The sequence below is a fragment of the Hemitrygon akajei genome, chromosome 13 (assembly GCF_048418815.1).
Source record: "Hemitrygon akajei chromosome 13, sHemAka1.3, whole genome shotgun sequence".
Taxonomy (NCBI): Eukaryota; Metazoa; Chordata; class Chondrichthyes; order Myliobatiformes; family Dasyatidae; genus Hemitrygon; species Hemitrygon akajei.
In genome coordinates, this window is record NC_133136.1 from 36,913,508 (window position 1) to 36,926,051 (window position 12,544).

Consider the following 12,544-nt stretch of genomic DNA (forward strand, 5'->3'; position numbering starts at 1 on the left):
GGACATGGTGGGGGAAAAGGGCCTGTTTCTGTATCGTACAACTCTATGGCTCCATGATGAGATCCAGTGGGTGATATTTTCTGCATTAGAATGCTATTGTAACCATGGTGTTGAAGTGCCTAGGCTACTTAAACTACCAGGATGTTTGATTATCCACAAGTGTTCCTATAGATACTATTTGGATTGTTACGATCTGATGAATTCTAGCAAATTCCATAAAACTTGATAATCACAGAAACAGAAAATCAGTGATATGATATTTTTATATGATCATAGTATTGAACATGCAGAGGGCATTGATGTGACCATTCAGTGCTGAAGCAAGTCTATTTTTAAAGTTTTTCATGATGGACTCTTACCACTGAGGATACAACTAATCCACAGAAATTGTATTTTGTAGGTCAATACTGGACAATTCCCTATTCAGACAGTCTATGTTACTGTTAAGATACCAATATCCACAAAAGACAGAAGTCAACTTTTGTATCTCACTGGAGTAAAGACAATTCCGGTATGTCATGCTCGTAATTATCATGTATAAGGAAATTATTAGCTATCAGTTTTTCAACACCGTTGAAGTCCTTCCTGTGGCAGCTTGTACTTAAGTTTGTATAAGAACAAAACAAAGAGAAGAAAATTCTGTCATGACCCACTTCAGTAATGAAATTCCTTGTATTTTAGGGGGTTAAAAGACTTGTAGTCGACTATAGTCATACTTGACTTCAGTGGGAATTGTGTTGGGAGGGATGTACAGTGAAGAGGTGAATCAAAGATTCTGTTTTATTTCATCATTCCAAATCAAAATTAACCTAAACATATACCAAACAGATTCCTGGCAAATTAAATGCAGTAAGATTCATTTGGGAGAGGAAATGGGAGCATCTATCACCAGCACAAACTGGGTGACATTTGATGATCTGACAGAACAAATTTTACACAGATAAGGTCCAATATATCATGAACCATATTGTTACATTAGTTTTTAATCACTTTGCAACTCTTCTGATTTTATCTGATCTTTGTCTGCAAGTATCCCAGAAATAAACTATCACCTTTTAATTAGTTATGGATTACTTTTCACATTTAAGACTAACAAAGAGTAAATAAGGATAATTAATGTTATTGATCATTCATTTCATAGATATTTTTGAATAATTGCAGGAAAGCAACTTCATTTGTGACTTAAAAGAAAAAGTGGATAAACTGAATATCAAACAGTCACCTTATTCTGCAAATTTTATAGAAGAACACCTTGAGAATGTGAAAGATTTGGTAAGTTAGCATCTTTTTATTAAACATGAGTCTTTGGCTGACATTTGGCAAGATGTAAAACTACTAATACAGCAACAATTAGGATTGTTCTGTTGAGAACTGCCAGCTAATCGCGGAGGATATAGCAGCACATACCAGAATTCTATGCCTGAACACCCCAGGGCTATTCCATGAGATGCCAAGCCAAGGGTCTGATGCAACTTATCTGCCCTCTCAGTTTTAGACTGGCCAGAGTCAGCACATCTCACCAGTTTCTGTTTATTTGGATGGGGTCACCAAGCTTCATATGAAAGATACATTTAGTTAACCCTTTTGTCCAGTTTTTCTTCATATCACTATGTATTTATGTATTTAATGAAGTAATGGCAGTTTAGTATTTTAAAATAAAGTTATTATTACATAAATAAATAATTTATTTTTCTTTGTTTTCACAGGTAGGTAGGGGATTGGGTGTTCCCACCTGTGGTCAGGGGCAGTTTGCACCACTGCAGCTCATGGAAAGGATGCAGTGATGATGCCATCAGTGCATTGGTAGCTGTGCATCCACACAAATGTAGGGTCATGTGACTAACAAGTGGCCACTGGGAGATGGAGTCAGAGATCAGCACCAACAGACTACATTTGCTCAGATTATTCAACATGCTTTCCTCATGATTAAGCAGATGCATTTGTCAAGTTATACTCTATCATTTAAAGTAGACACAACACAGTACGTGTGCATAAGGGAACTCCCTCCACGTAAAGCAGAAAGGCATGGAGGGAATATCTGAGAGGAACTTCAAGTTGTTACACAATTTCCCAAGAAAGGAACCAAGAGCTTGCAGCAAAGACTGCCTTCTCAGCGTACTTGATGCAATCAGGGTTGAATGCAACAATTACTCAGTCAGTTAGTAGAATTTATTGTGGACCAAAGGATACGTGGGCTACCAGTGATGGTATTCAAAGCTCTTCTTTATCTGACGTGTGTGCAATTAATCAGAAATGTGGGAGGTAGGATAAATAAGCATTTGAATATATATTTGGTCAGGGATATGTCCATAGAAGATTTTCCTGTCAGCTGATAACCAACAGCTTGAAAGTAGCCAGTAAATGGAGCACCACACACAGAATGCTGGTGGAACGCAGCAGGCCAGGCAGCATCTATAGGGAAAAGTACAGTCGACGTTTCAGGCCGAGACCCTTTGTCAGGACTAACTGAAAGAAAGATAGTAAGAGATATGAAAGTGGGAGGGGGAAATCCAAAACGATAGAAGACCGGAGGGGGTGGGGTGAAGCTAAGAGCTGGAAAGGTGATTGGCAAAAGGGATACAGAGCTGGAGAAGGGAAAGAAGGATCATGGGACAGGAGGCCAAGGGAGAAAGAAAGGGGGAGGCGAGCACCAGAGGGAGATGGAGAACAGGCAAGGAGTGATTGTGAGGGGAAGAAAGAGAAAATAAAGGGAGGGAAATAAATAAGGGATGGGGTAAGAAGGGGAGGAGGGGCATTAACGTAAGTTACAGTAATCAGTGTTCATGCCATCAGGTTGGCAGCTACCCAGACGGAATATAAGGTGTTGTTCCTCCAACCTGAGTGTGGCTTCATCTTGACGGTAGAGGAGGCCATGGATAGACATATCAGAATGGGAATGGGACGTGGAATTAAAATGTGTGGCCACTGGGAGATCCTGCATTCTCTGGCGGACAGAGCGTAGGTGTTCAGCGAAACGGTCTCTCAGTCTGCGTCAGGTCTCACCAATATATAGAAGGCCGCACCAGGAGCACCGGATGCATACTGGTGTGATATACTCTGCTCTGATTTTTAAATTGAACCATTGAGCAGGAAATTCTTCCAAGAATCGGTTGCCTGATCTTCATGGGAGAGCCCTCATTGCCAAAGTGCCAACCTTGAGCTTTCTGGACGTGATCAATGGAGAGAAATAAAACACTGGTGCAAACAACTGACTGGGTGTTAGAGTTGAAATACATCTCTACCAAAGGAGGTGTAAGGTGCCCCTTCCCTCCACTAGCCTGCAGGTCACCCTTGGGCAAGGTGTAGCACTTGCTTAGCGCCACCCCACCCCCCCAAACCCTGCCTACCCTGGTCAGGGTCACGTGATGCATCGCAAGTGGGTAGTGGATGGTCATATGAGCAGTGGACGCATATCACAAGCCCTGGTTATGAGACCACTGACACCAGGTAGACAATCGCTGAAGAGTATTAATAATGGTTGGGGTCACCTGTCATATGAAGTGTTACGTATTCAGACAACAATAAATATATGTGAGTTAGGCAAGGGTTTTTATAACAAATAACACGTTTATTAAACACTGAAAACAAACCCCCCCAAAAGTAAACAAACACTAACGTAACTGGAAATCAGCTGCTGTGCGGCAGCTTAACAGCTCTTAAAGCGATGTTGCAAAAACAGTTGTTTAAAGCGATATTGCCAAAAGTTCAAAATGCTCAGTCCATTTAAAAGGAGAGACTTTTTAAGGCGATTTAAATTCTCTTCCATGTCGTTTTCCTTCAATCCCCGGCGTCGAACTCTTCCCACGAAGAAATTTTATGAAACGTAACGGCTTAAAGGCACTGACCTTCCCTTTTTCACTCTGTCCTCAATCTTCTGCTATCCCGCAGAGATTAACACGAGAACAGTCAACGAAATCCTTCCGAATGAGGATCAAATAAGGTCGAACCTGTTCCACCGTCGAAATTCGATTCTCCTCGATCTTTAACTCCCGAACTTCTATCTTCACTCTCCACTAGCAGTATTTTAAAGAAACTGCTGGCAATGACCTTTTAAACTTTAGGGATTAGATAAAACTTCATTTTTCAACTAAACTGCGTCATCACGTTAAATCACGCAGTGGCATGAAGTCAACATGGCAAATCCAGCCACGAACTGCTCCTCCCCACAGGGTGGGGTCTTCCTTTTATACCCTGTAAAAAAAAAAAAAAAAATTTTAAAAACCTGTCACATGATCTCTACTGGCGGGAAAATGACGTCACCCCACCATCACAAGACCATTATCTCAAGTCCAGTATAGCTTCAACCCCAGTCACGTGACAAGGTCACGTGACTGTCACGTGTCACAGGTACGTAACAGAAGACACTGCCCAGAAGAAGGCAATGGTAAACCACTTTTGTGGAAAAATTTGCCAGGAGGCATCATGGTAATGGAAAGACCACAATGGCCCTCATCGTACAACACAACACATAATCAATGAAAACAACTGACACCCTACCTTCCTATTCAAGTAGAGCTGTGAGCAGACCTATATTAGTGCTGTTACATCTAGGGAAGTGATCATAATTATTTTTATCAAATGGAAAAGATCATAGCTGAAAATGTTGCTTAACCTTACCAGGATAATTTGTTTTTGTAGAACTGTGAAAATGCCAATTGTGAAAATTTTGTTTGCACAATCAACAATCTTGGAAAGAACAGAGAATATTCAATCAATATTTTTACAAGAATCTGGGAGGGCACATTTATAAGAGTAAGTATCGATTATCGTAACATCATTATATTAAATTTTATTTATTTTTATTTAGCAACATGGCGTGAAGTAGGCCCTTCTGGCCTTTCGAGCCATGCTGCCCCAGCAACTCCTGGCAACCCTGATTAAGGCCAATCTAATCTTGGGACAATTTACAATGACCAATTAACCTACCTGGTATGTCTTTGGACTATGGGAGGAAACCAGAGCACCTGGAGAAAACCCACACATTCCACAGAGCGGACTTACAGACTCCTTATTGAAAGGCGCCAGAATTGAACTCTACACTCTGAAATGCCCCAAGCTGTAATAGTGTCACACTCATCATTACACAACCATGGCACCCAATTTTATGATTGATCCAACACATTAATTGAAAGTGTTTACATAATATGGTAGCATTTCTGTTGAACTTCCTGGATGTCCCATTTCTATTCTTGTTGAAGATCAATAAAAATCTCAGAAAATGTTACAAATAGTTAATAAAAGTACTTCCCTGAAGACACAATGCGAGATCAATTTTAGGCCATTAATTCAGCAAGCTGACCAGTAAGATTTTAAAGCTGTTATGAAATTAGTTTATTAAGCTGCATTTCCTGTACAATTTTTAAAATAAAAGTTGTGCAAAGCATATCTTCAGTACATTCTTCAATGAAAAGGTTAAAAACTGGTGCTGTTCAAACTTTGAATGCTAGTTTTCTTCCAAGAAATTATAATTCTTAACTGAAAACAATAATGCTTATATTTGGTTATTAGTTCTTTTCTTCATAATTACCAAATATTTTCCACTCCCTGAATTCTGTGGAGATATGTAATTGGAGAAGGACTGATTCCTGGCAACCAGGAGTGAGAACAGTATTTTTTTCCCTATGACCCATGGCACTGATACTAAATGGGCAGCTCTGCCACCTCATCGGCAGTAACTGTGGCTTAGTCCACGCTGCCCTTTTTATATTAGCATAGTTCAGGAAGACCAAAAGTAATTTAGTGGGACATTGCAAACTATACAATGAAAAGGAACCAGACAGATAAGGAGTGTTGCTGAATCCACCACTTATTTTGAAGTTCGAAGTAATTTTATTATCAAAGCATATATATACTGTATGTCACCAGATACAACCCTGAGATTAGTTTTCTTGCGGCATACTCAATAAATTCAATAGCCATAATAAAATCGATGAAAGACTGCCCAACAGGGTGGACAACCAGAGTGCAAAGGACAATAAACCATGCAACTATAAAAGAAAAAAATAAATTATAACAATAAATGAATAAACAATAACTCAAAAACATGAGACAGAGTCCTTGAAAGTGAGTCCATAGGTTATGGGAATAGTTCATTTTTCAAAGTAAATGTTATTATCAAAGTACATTGTCACCAGATATAACCCTGAGATTCATTTTCCTGTGGGCATACTCAGCAAATCTATGCATAGAATAATAACTATAACAGAATATCAGGATATATGAAAGATTAACCATAGTGCAGAAGACTATGCAAATATAAATAAATAGCAATAAATAATGAGAACATGAGATAAGAGTCCTTAAAATGAGATCATTGGCTGTGGGCACATTTCAATGATAGGACAAGTGAGTGCAGTTATCCTCTTTTATTCACGAGCCTGATGGTTGAGGTGTAGTAACTGTTCTTGAACCTGGAGCTGTGAGACCTGAGGCTCTTGTCTCTTGTATCTTCATCCGGATAGCAGTAGCGAGAAGAGAGCATGACCTGGGTGGTGGGTATACCTGATGATGGATGCTGCTTTCCTGCAACAATGCCCTATGAAGATGTACTCAATAGTGTGAAGGGATTGGACCATATCCTCTGCATTTTACATACTTTAAGCATTTAATTAAAATACATTTAAGATATCAATAAAGGTGATTGTTTTTATTCATGTTTCAAGTTATAAACTTCAGTGGCAAGATAGGATTTGTTGCCCGTCCATTATTGCCTTTGTGAGGGTGGTGATATTCTGCCTTTCACTGCTATCCCTTCTGGTGAGGGTACACTGTTAGTGTTTGTAGGTGGGGAATGCCAGAATTTAAATCCATTGATGATGAGGAACAGTGATACATTTCCGAGGTAGGATGACTTAGGAATTAGATGAGACGCTGCAGACTGTGGTTTGCTCATTTGCCTCCTGCACTTTGTTGCAGAGGTCATAATTTTGGATGTACATTTGATTAGCCCAGTTGACCAACTACAGTGCACTTTGTAGCTGCTAGACGTGACAGCAACTTTGGAATGGGTGGGGTATTGGGTCCGCATCGGATGAGCTGCTTTATCTTGGATGGTGTTGAGCTTGTCATGGCATGCATCCAAAGCGGAGAATATTTCTTCACACTCCTGTTTTTCTGCCTTGTAGAGGCTTAACGTCTTTATCTTCGGTTTTACTCGGGTTGCTTGATGCCACACGTGTTAAATTTTGCATTGGTGTGAAAGGCAGTCCCCTTCACCTCACATCACCTCTAGAAAATGATTGTTTGGTCTGTATTCAAGTCAAGGTTGTGGTAGTAAATTCCACTTGATAGTGTTTTGTCTTAATTGCATTTTGTTCGAATTCCTGTCAGATGAAATGATCAGTTTAAAAAAACCTTTACTAACAACCTCTTCACACTTTATTTTAGGCCTCCTTTCAAAGCATATCGTTGACTCCATCTGCACAGATTGCAACAGACAAGCAATTATTGGTCATCAAAAATAATACATTAACAGTGAGTGTCTTGAATTTTGTCACTGTAATACTTTTGTAACTTTTCTAATTGTATATTGAATCAAAAATCTTTTCTCTGGTTGATCAAATATGATAAACATAGAATACTCTGCAGATGCTCGGGTCAAAGCAACACACACAACACACTGGAGGAACTCAGCAGGTCGGGCAGCATCCGTGGAAACAATCAGTCAACATTTTGGGCCAAGACCTTTCATCAGGACTGAAGAGGGAGGGGGCAGAGGCCCTATAAAGAAGGTGGGGGGAGGGTGGGAAGGAGAAGGCTGGTAGGTGCTGGGTGAAAAACCAGTAAGGGGAAAGATCAAGGGGTGGGGGAGGGGATAGGCAGGAAAGGTGAAGAAGGAATGTAAGGGGAAAGCACTATGGGTAGTAGAAGGAGGCGGAACCATGAGAGAGGTGATAGACAGCTGGAGGAGGAGGCAGAGGGAAACTGGGATGAGGAAAGGGAGGGGGAGGGAATTACCAGAAGTGGGAGAATTCAATGTTAATGCCAAGGGGCTAGAGACTACCCAGACAGTATTCATGCCAAGGGGTGGAGACTACCCAGTCAGTCTTCTTGCTTATTTCACCGCCCTTCTTGCTGATAACCAGAACAGACTCCTCCATCCAGACCTTGTCTCAGACAATGCCTAAATCACCCATTAGCCTTTCCCAACTATTTTCATTGTCAATTCAACACAGTGGATTCATGTTTCTTGCCCTTCAAGCTCTCTTCAAGGTTTTACAATGTAAGCCCTCTACAACTTTTGTAAACCTTCTGATCTCCAGGAGACCAGCTTGTATTTTGAGCCTCCATGACCTCTGACCTGCTAGGCACCATTGGTTGCTTCTGTGCCTCAATCACTGGTGTATATTTCACTGATCTTGGGCTTTCTTTATCAGCATCCCTTCCCTGAGGTTATTTCCCTTGCTCACTCATCTTTCTTTGCCTCTGAGTGTCCTCAAAAACTAATCATAAAATATATTGCTGCTTTGTATATGAAATTGCCGTAAACAGGATTCAATGAACAAAGAAAAACGTTGAGAAAAGCTCACTCCTGCCCCTAACAAAATAATGCTGGAAACACTCAGCAAGAATAGGAGCACCCGTAGGAAGAGAGAAAAAGTCAACAGCACAGGTCAAAGACACATTAACATCACTTCTCTCCATGCCTGACCAATGCAAAGGTGTAGCATGCCACTGGGAGGAATGGGGTTTTGTGGGGTGTTGGTGTTGATTGAAGGAATTTTTTAAAAATGTGCTTCATTATTTTACAACAACTGAAATTAAGACTATTAGATGGGGCAGGTCATTTGGCCCATCTAATCCATGCCAAAAACCATTTCAACTGCCTACTCCCATAGACCTGTACTAGGACTATAGCCCTCCATACCCCTTTTTAAACCTCTTTTTAATATTGAGGTTGAGCTTGCATGAACCACTTGTGCTGACAGCTCGTTCCACAGTGAAGAAGTTTCGCCTGGTGTTCCCCTTTAAAATTTTCAACTTTCATCTTTAACCCATAATGTCCAGTTGTAGTCCCACCCAGCCTCAGTGGAAAGAGCAAACACGAGGAAATCTGCAGATGCTGGAAATTCAAACAACACACACAAAATGCTGGTGGAACACAGCAGGCCAGGCAGCATCTATAGGGAGAAGCACCGTCAACGTTTCGGGCCAAGACCCTTCGTCAGGACGACACGTCGACAGTGCTTCTATACCCTTTCTATACCCCTCATAAATTTGTATACCTGTGTCAAATCTCCTCTCAACTTTCTACGTTGTATGGAATACAGTTCTAATCTAGTCAATCTTTCCTTGTAACTCAGATTTCCTGGAGCAACATAAAAGAATGAAAGAAACTTCTTTCCTTCTCTTTGGCTGGATCATTTCTAATTGGTTTAACTCAGCAGGAAAGCCAGAATTTAAGTTTAAATTGCAATGATAATTTTGAGATTATTACTGTAAGCCAATACTGGCATACAAAATGATGCCAGTATTGGGACACAGTAATAATGAGAGGGAGCAGTTAAGTCAGATGTATCAGTATTACAGTGGAGAAAAGGGAATTACAGAAGCATGAGTGAGGAACTTCCCAAAGTTGATTGGAAGGGACACTAGCAGGGATGATGGCAGAGCAGCAATAGCTGGAGTTTCTGGAAGGATAGGTACACCAAAGAATTAATAGTACTCTAAAGGCAGGATGACACAACCATTGCTGACAAGAGAAGTCAAAGCCAACATAAAAGCGAAAGGGAAGGCATATTATACAGCTAAAATTAGTGGGAAGTTAGAGGATCTGGAAGCTTTTAAAAACCAACAGAAGGCAACTAACAAAGCCATGAGGAGAGAACATGAAATATGAAGGTAAGCTAGCCAATAATATAAAAAAGCATGCCAAAAGTTTTTTCAGATATATGAAGAGTAAAAGAGAGGCGAGGTTAGAAATTGGACTACTGACTCTGATGAATTAGTAATGGGGACAAGGAAATGGCAGATGAATTGAAGAACCTAGCGGTAGGCGGAAAGTTCAAGAGTATCGGGACAGAAGAGAGCGCAGTTGGTATTATTAGGGTGAAGCTGATTTGGAAATAGAGAGATCAGAAGGTAGATATGACCAGATGGACTACACCCCAGCATTCTGAAAGAGGTAGCTGAAGAGATTACGGAGGCATTAGTAATGATCTTTAAAGAAACAATAAATTCTGGCATGGTTCAGAGGATTGGAAAATTGAAAATGTTTCTTCACTCTTCTGGAAGGGAAGGAGGCAGAAGAAAGTAAATTGTAGGCGAGTTAGTTAGACTTCAGTGGTTGGGAAGATGTGGAGTCAATTGTTAAGGATGAAGTTTCGGGGTACTCAGAGACACAAGATAAAATGGGCCAAAGTCAACATGGTTTCCTCAAGGGGATATCTTGCCTGACAAATCTGTTGGAATTTTTTAAGGAAAGAACAATCAGGATGGACAAAGGAGAATCAGTGGTTGTTGTGTACTTGGATTTTCTGAAGGCCTTTGTCAAATGCTGCGTAAGAGCCCATGGTATTACAGGAAAGATACTGGCATGGATAGAGCATTGGCTGATCGGCAGAAGGCAATGAGTGGGAATAAAGAGAGCCTTTTCTGATTGGCTGCTGGTGACTAGTGGTGTTCCACAGGGAACAGTGGAGTTGAGGACTTAGTGGCCAAGTTTGCAGACAATATGAAAATAAGTGGAGTTGAGGAAGCAGGGAGGCTGCAAAAGGACTTGGACAAATTGGGGGAGTGGGCAAAGAAGTGGCAGATAGAATACAGCAACAAGATGTCTATGGCTATTGCACTTTGGTAGAAGTAATAAAACCAAAGACTATTTTCTAAATGGGGGGAAAATTCAAAACTCCAAGGTGCAAAGGGACTTGGGAGTCTTGTGCCGGATCCCCTAAAGGTTAATTTACAGGTTGAGTCAGTGGTGAGGAAGGCAAATGCAATGTTAGCATTCATTTCAAAAGCACTAGAATATAAAAGCAAGGATGTAATGCTTAAGTTTTATAACGGTACTAGTGAGGCCTCACTTGGAGTATTGTGAGCATTTTTGTGCCCCTTAATTAAAAAAGCATGTGCTGGCATTGGAGAGGGTTCAGGGGAGGTTCATGAGAATGGTTCCAGGAATGAGGAGCGATTAATTGCTCTGGGCCTGTACTCTCTGGAATTTAGAAGAATGGGTGGGGGGAGAGAATTCATTTAAAACTATCGAATGTTGAAATGCCTAGATAGAGTGCCTGTTTCTTATAGTGGGGTGGGGGGGGGGCCTAAGAACAGAAGACAAAGACATCAGTTTACAGTGGAGATGGGAAGGAATTTCTTTAGCCAAATGGTAGTGAATTTGTTGCCACCACCAGATGTGGCGGCTGGGTCATTGGCCATTTATGGTGGAGGATGATAGATTCTTGATTAGTCAGAGCATGAAATGTTACAGGGGGAAGGCAGGAGAATGGGGTTGAGAGGGAAATGGTTTAGCCATGATGAAATGTCGGAGCAAATTAAATAGGCTGTATGGTCTTGTTTTAAAAAAAAAATGGCCCCACTGCCATTTTCAGCTATTCTATGTACAGCAGTGCAAAATTGTTGACCATAAAATCCAGTGGTTTTCCATACAGAATCCAAATATTCTGAACTTTCCCTGATTCAATTTGCTTTTTTGCTTCTAAAATAATTAATTATATAAATAAACAAGTTCCTTTATTCAAGAAAGGGAGTAGAGATAGCCCAGGAAATTATAGACCAGTGAGTCTTACCTCGGTGGTTGGTAAGTTGATGGAGAAGATCCTGAGAGGCAGGATTTATGAACATTTGGAGAGGGTATAATATAATTAGGAATAGTCAGCATGGCTTTGTCAAGGGCAGGTTGTGCCTTACGAGCCTGATTAAATTTTTTGAGGATGTGACTAAACACATTGATGAAGGAAGAGCAGTAGATGTAGTGTTTATGGATTTCAGCAAGGCATTTGATAAGGTACCCTGTGCAAGGCTTATTGAGAAAGTAAAGAGGCATGGGATCCAAGGGGACATTGCTTTGTGGATCCAGAACTGGCTTGCCTACAGAAGGCAAAGAGTGGTTGTAGATGGGTCACATTCTGCATGGAGGTCGGTGACCAGTGGTGTGCCTCAGGGATCTGTTCTGGGACCCCTACTCTTCGTGATTTTCATAAATGACCTGGATGAGGAAGCGCAGGGATGGGTTAGTAAGTTTGCTGATGACACAAAGGTCAGAGGTGTTGTGGATAGTGTGGAGGGCTGTCAGAGGTCACAGCGGGACATTGATAGGATGCAAAACTGAGCTGAAAAGTGGCAGATGGTTAACCCAGTTAAGTGTGAGATGGTTCATTTTGGTAGATCAAATATGGTGGCAGAATATAGTATTAATGGTAAGACACTTGGCAGTATGGAGAATCAGAGGGATCTTGGGGTCCAAGTCCATAGGACGCTCAAAGCAGCTGTGCAGGTTAACTCTGTGGTTAAGAAGACGTACGGTGTATTGGCCTTCATCGATCATATAATTGAATTTAGGAGCCGAGAGGTAGTGTTGCAGCTATAT

The 12,544-nt window shown here is 40.9% G+C and overlaps 1 protein-coding gene across 2 annotated transcripts in view; it reads left to right on the forward strand.

Moving 5' to 3' along the window:
- Window positions 1–12,544, forward strand: part of LOC140737766 (integrin alpha-2-like) — a 167,874-nt gene that overhangs the window by 152,194 nt on the left and 3,136 nt on the right. For both annotated transcript variants that reach the window (XM_073064396.1, XM_073064395.1), the window contains exons 25-28: window positions 401–511; window positions 1,162–1,272; window positions 4,639–4,752; window positions 7,387–7,473. In XM_073064396.1, the coding sequence (XP_072920497.1) occupies window positions 401–511; window positions 1,162–1,272; window positions 4,639–4,752; window positions 7,387–7,473 (423 nt within the window). The remainder of the gene's footprint in view (window positions 1–400; window positions 512–1,161; window positions 1,273–4,638; window positions 4,753–7,386; window positions 7,474–12,544) is intronic.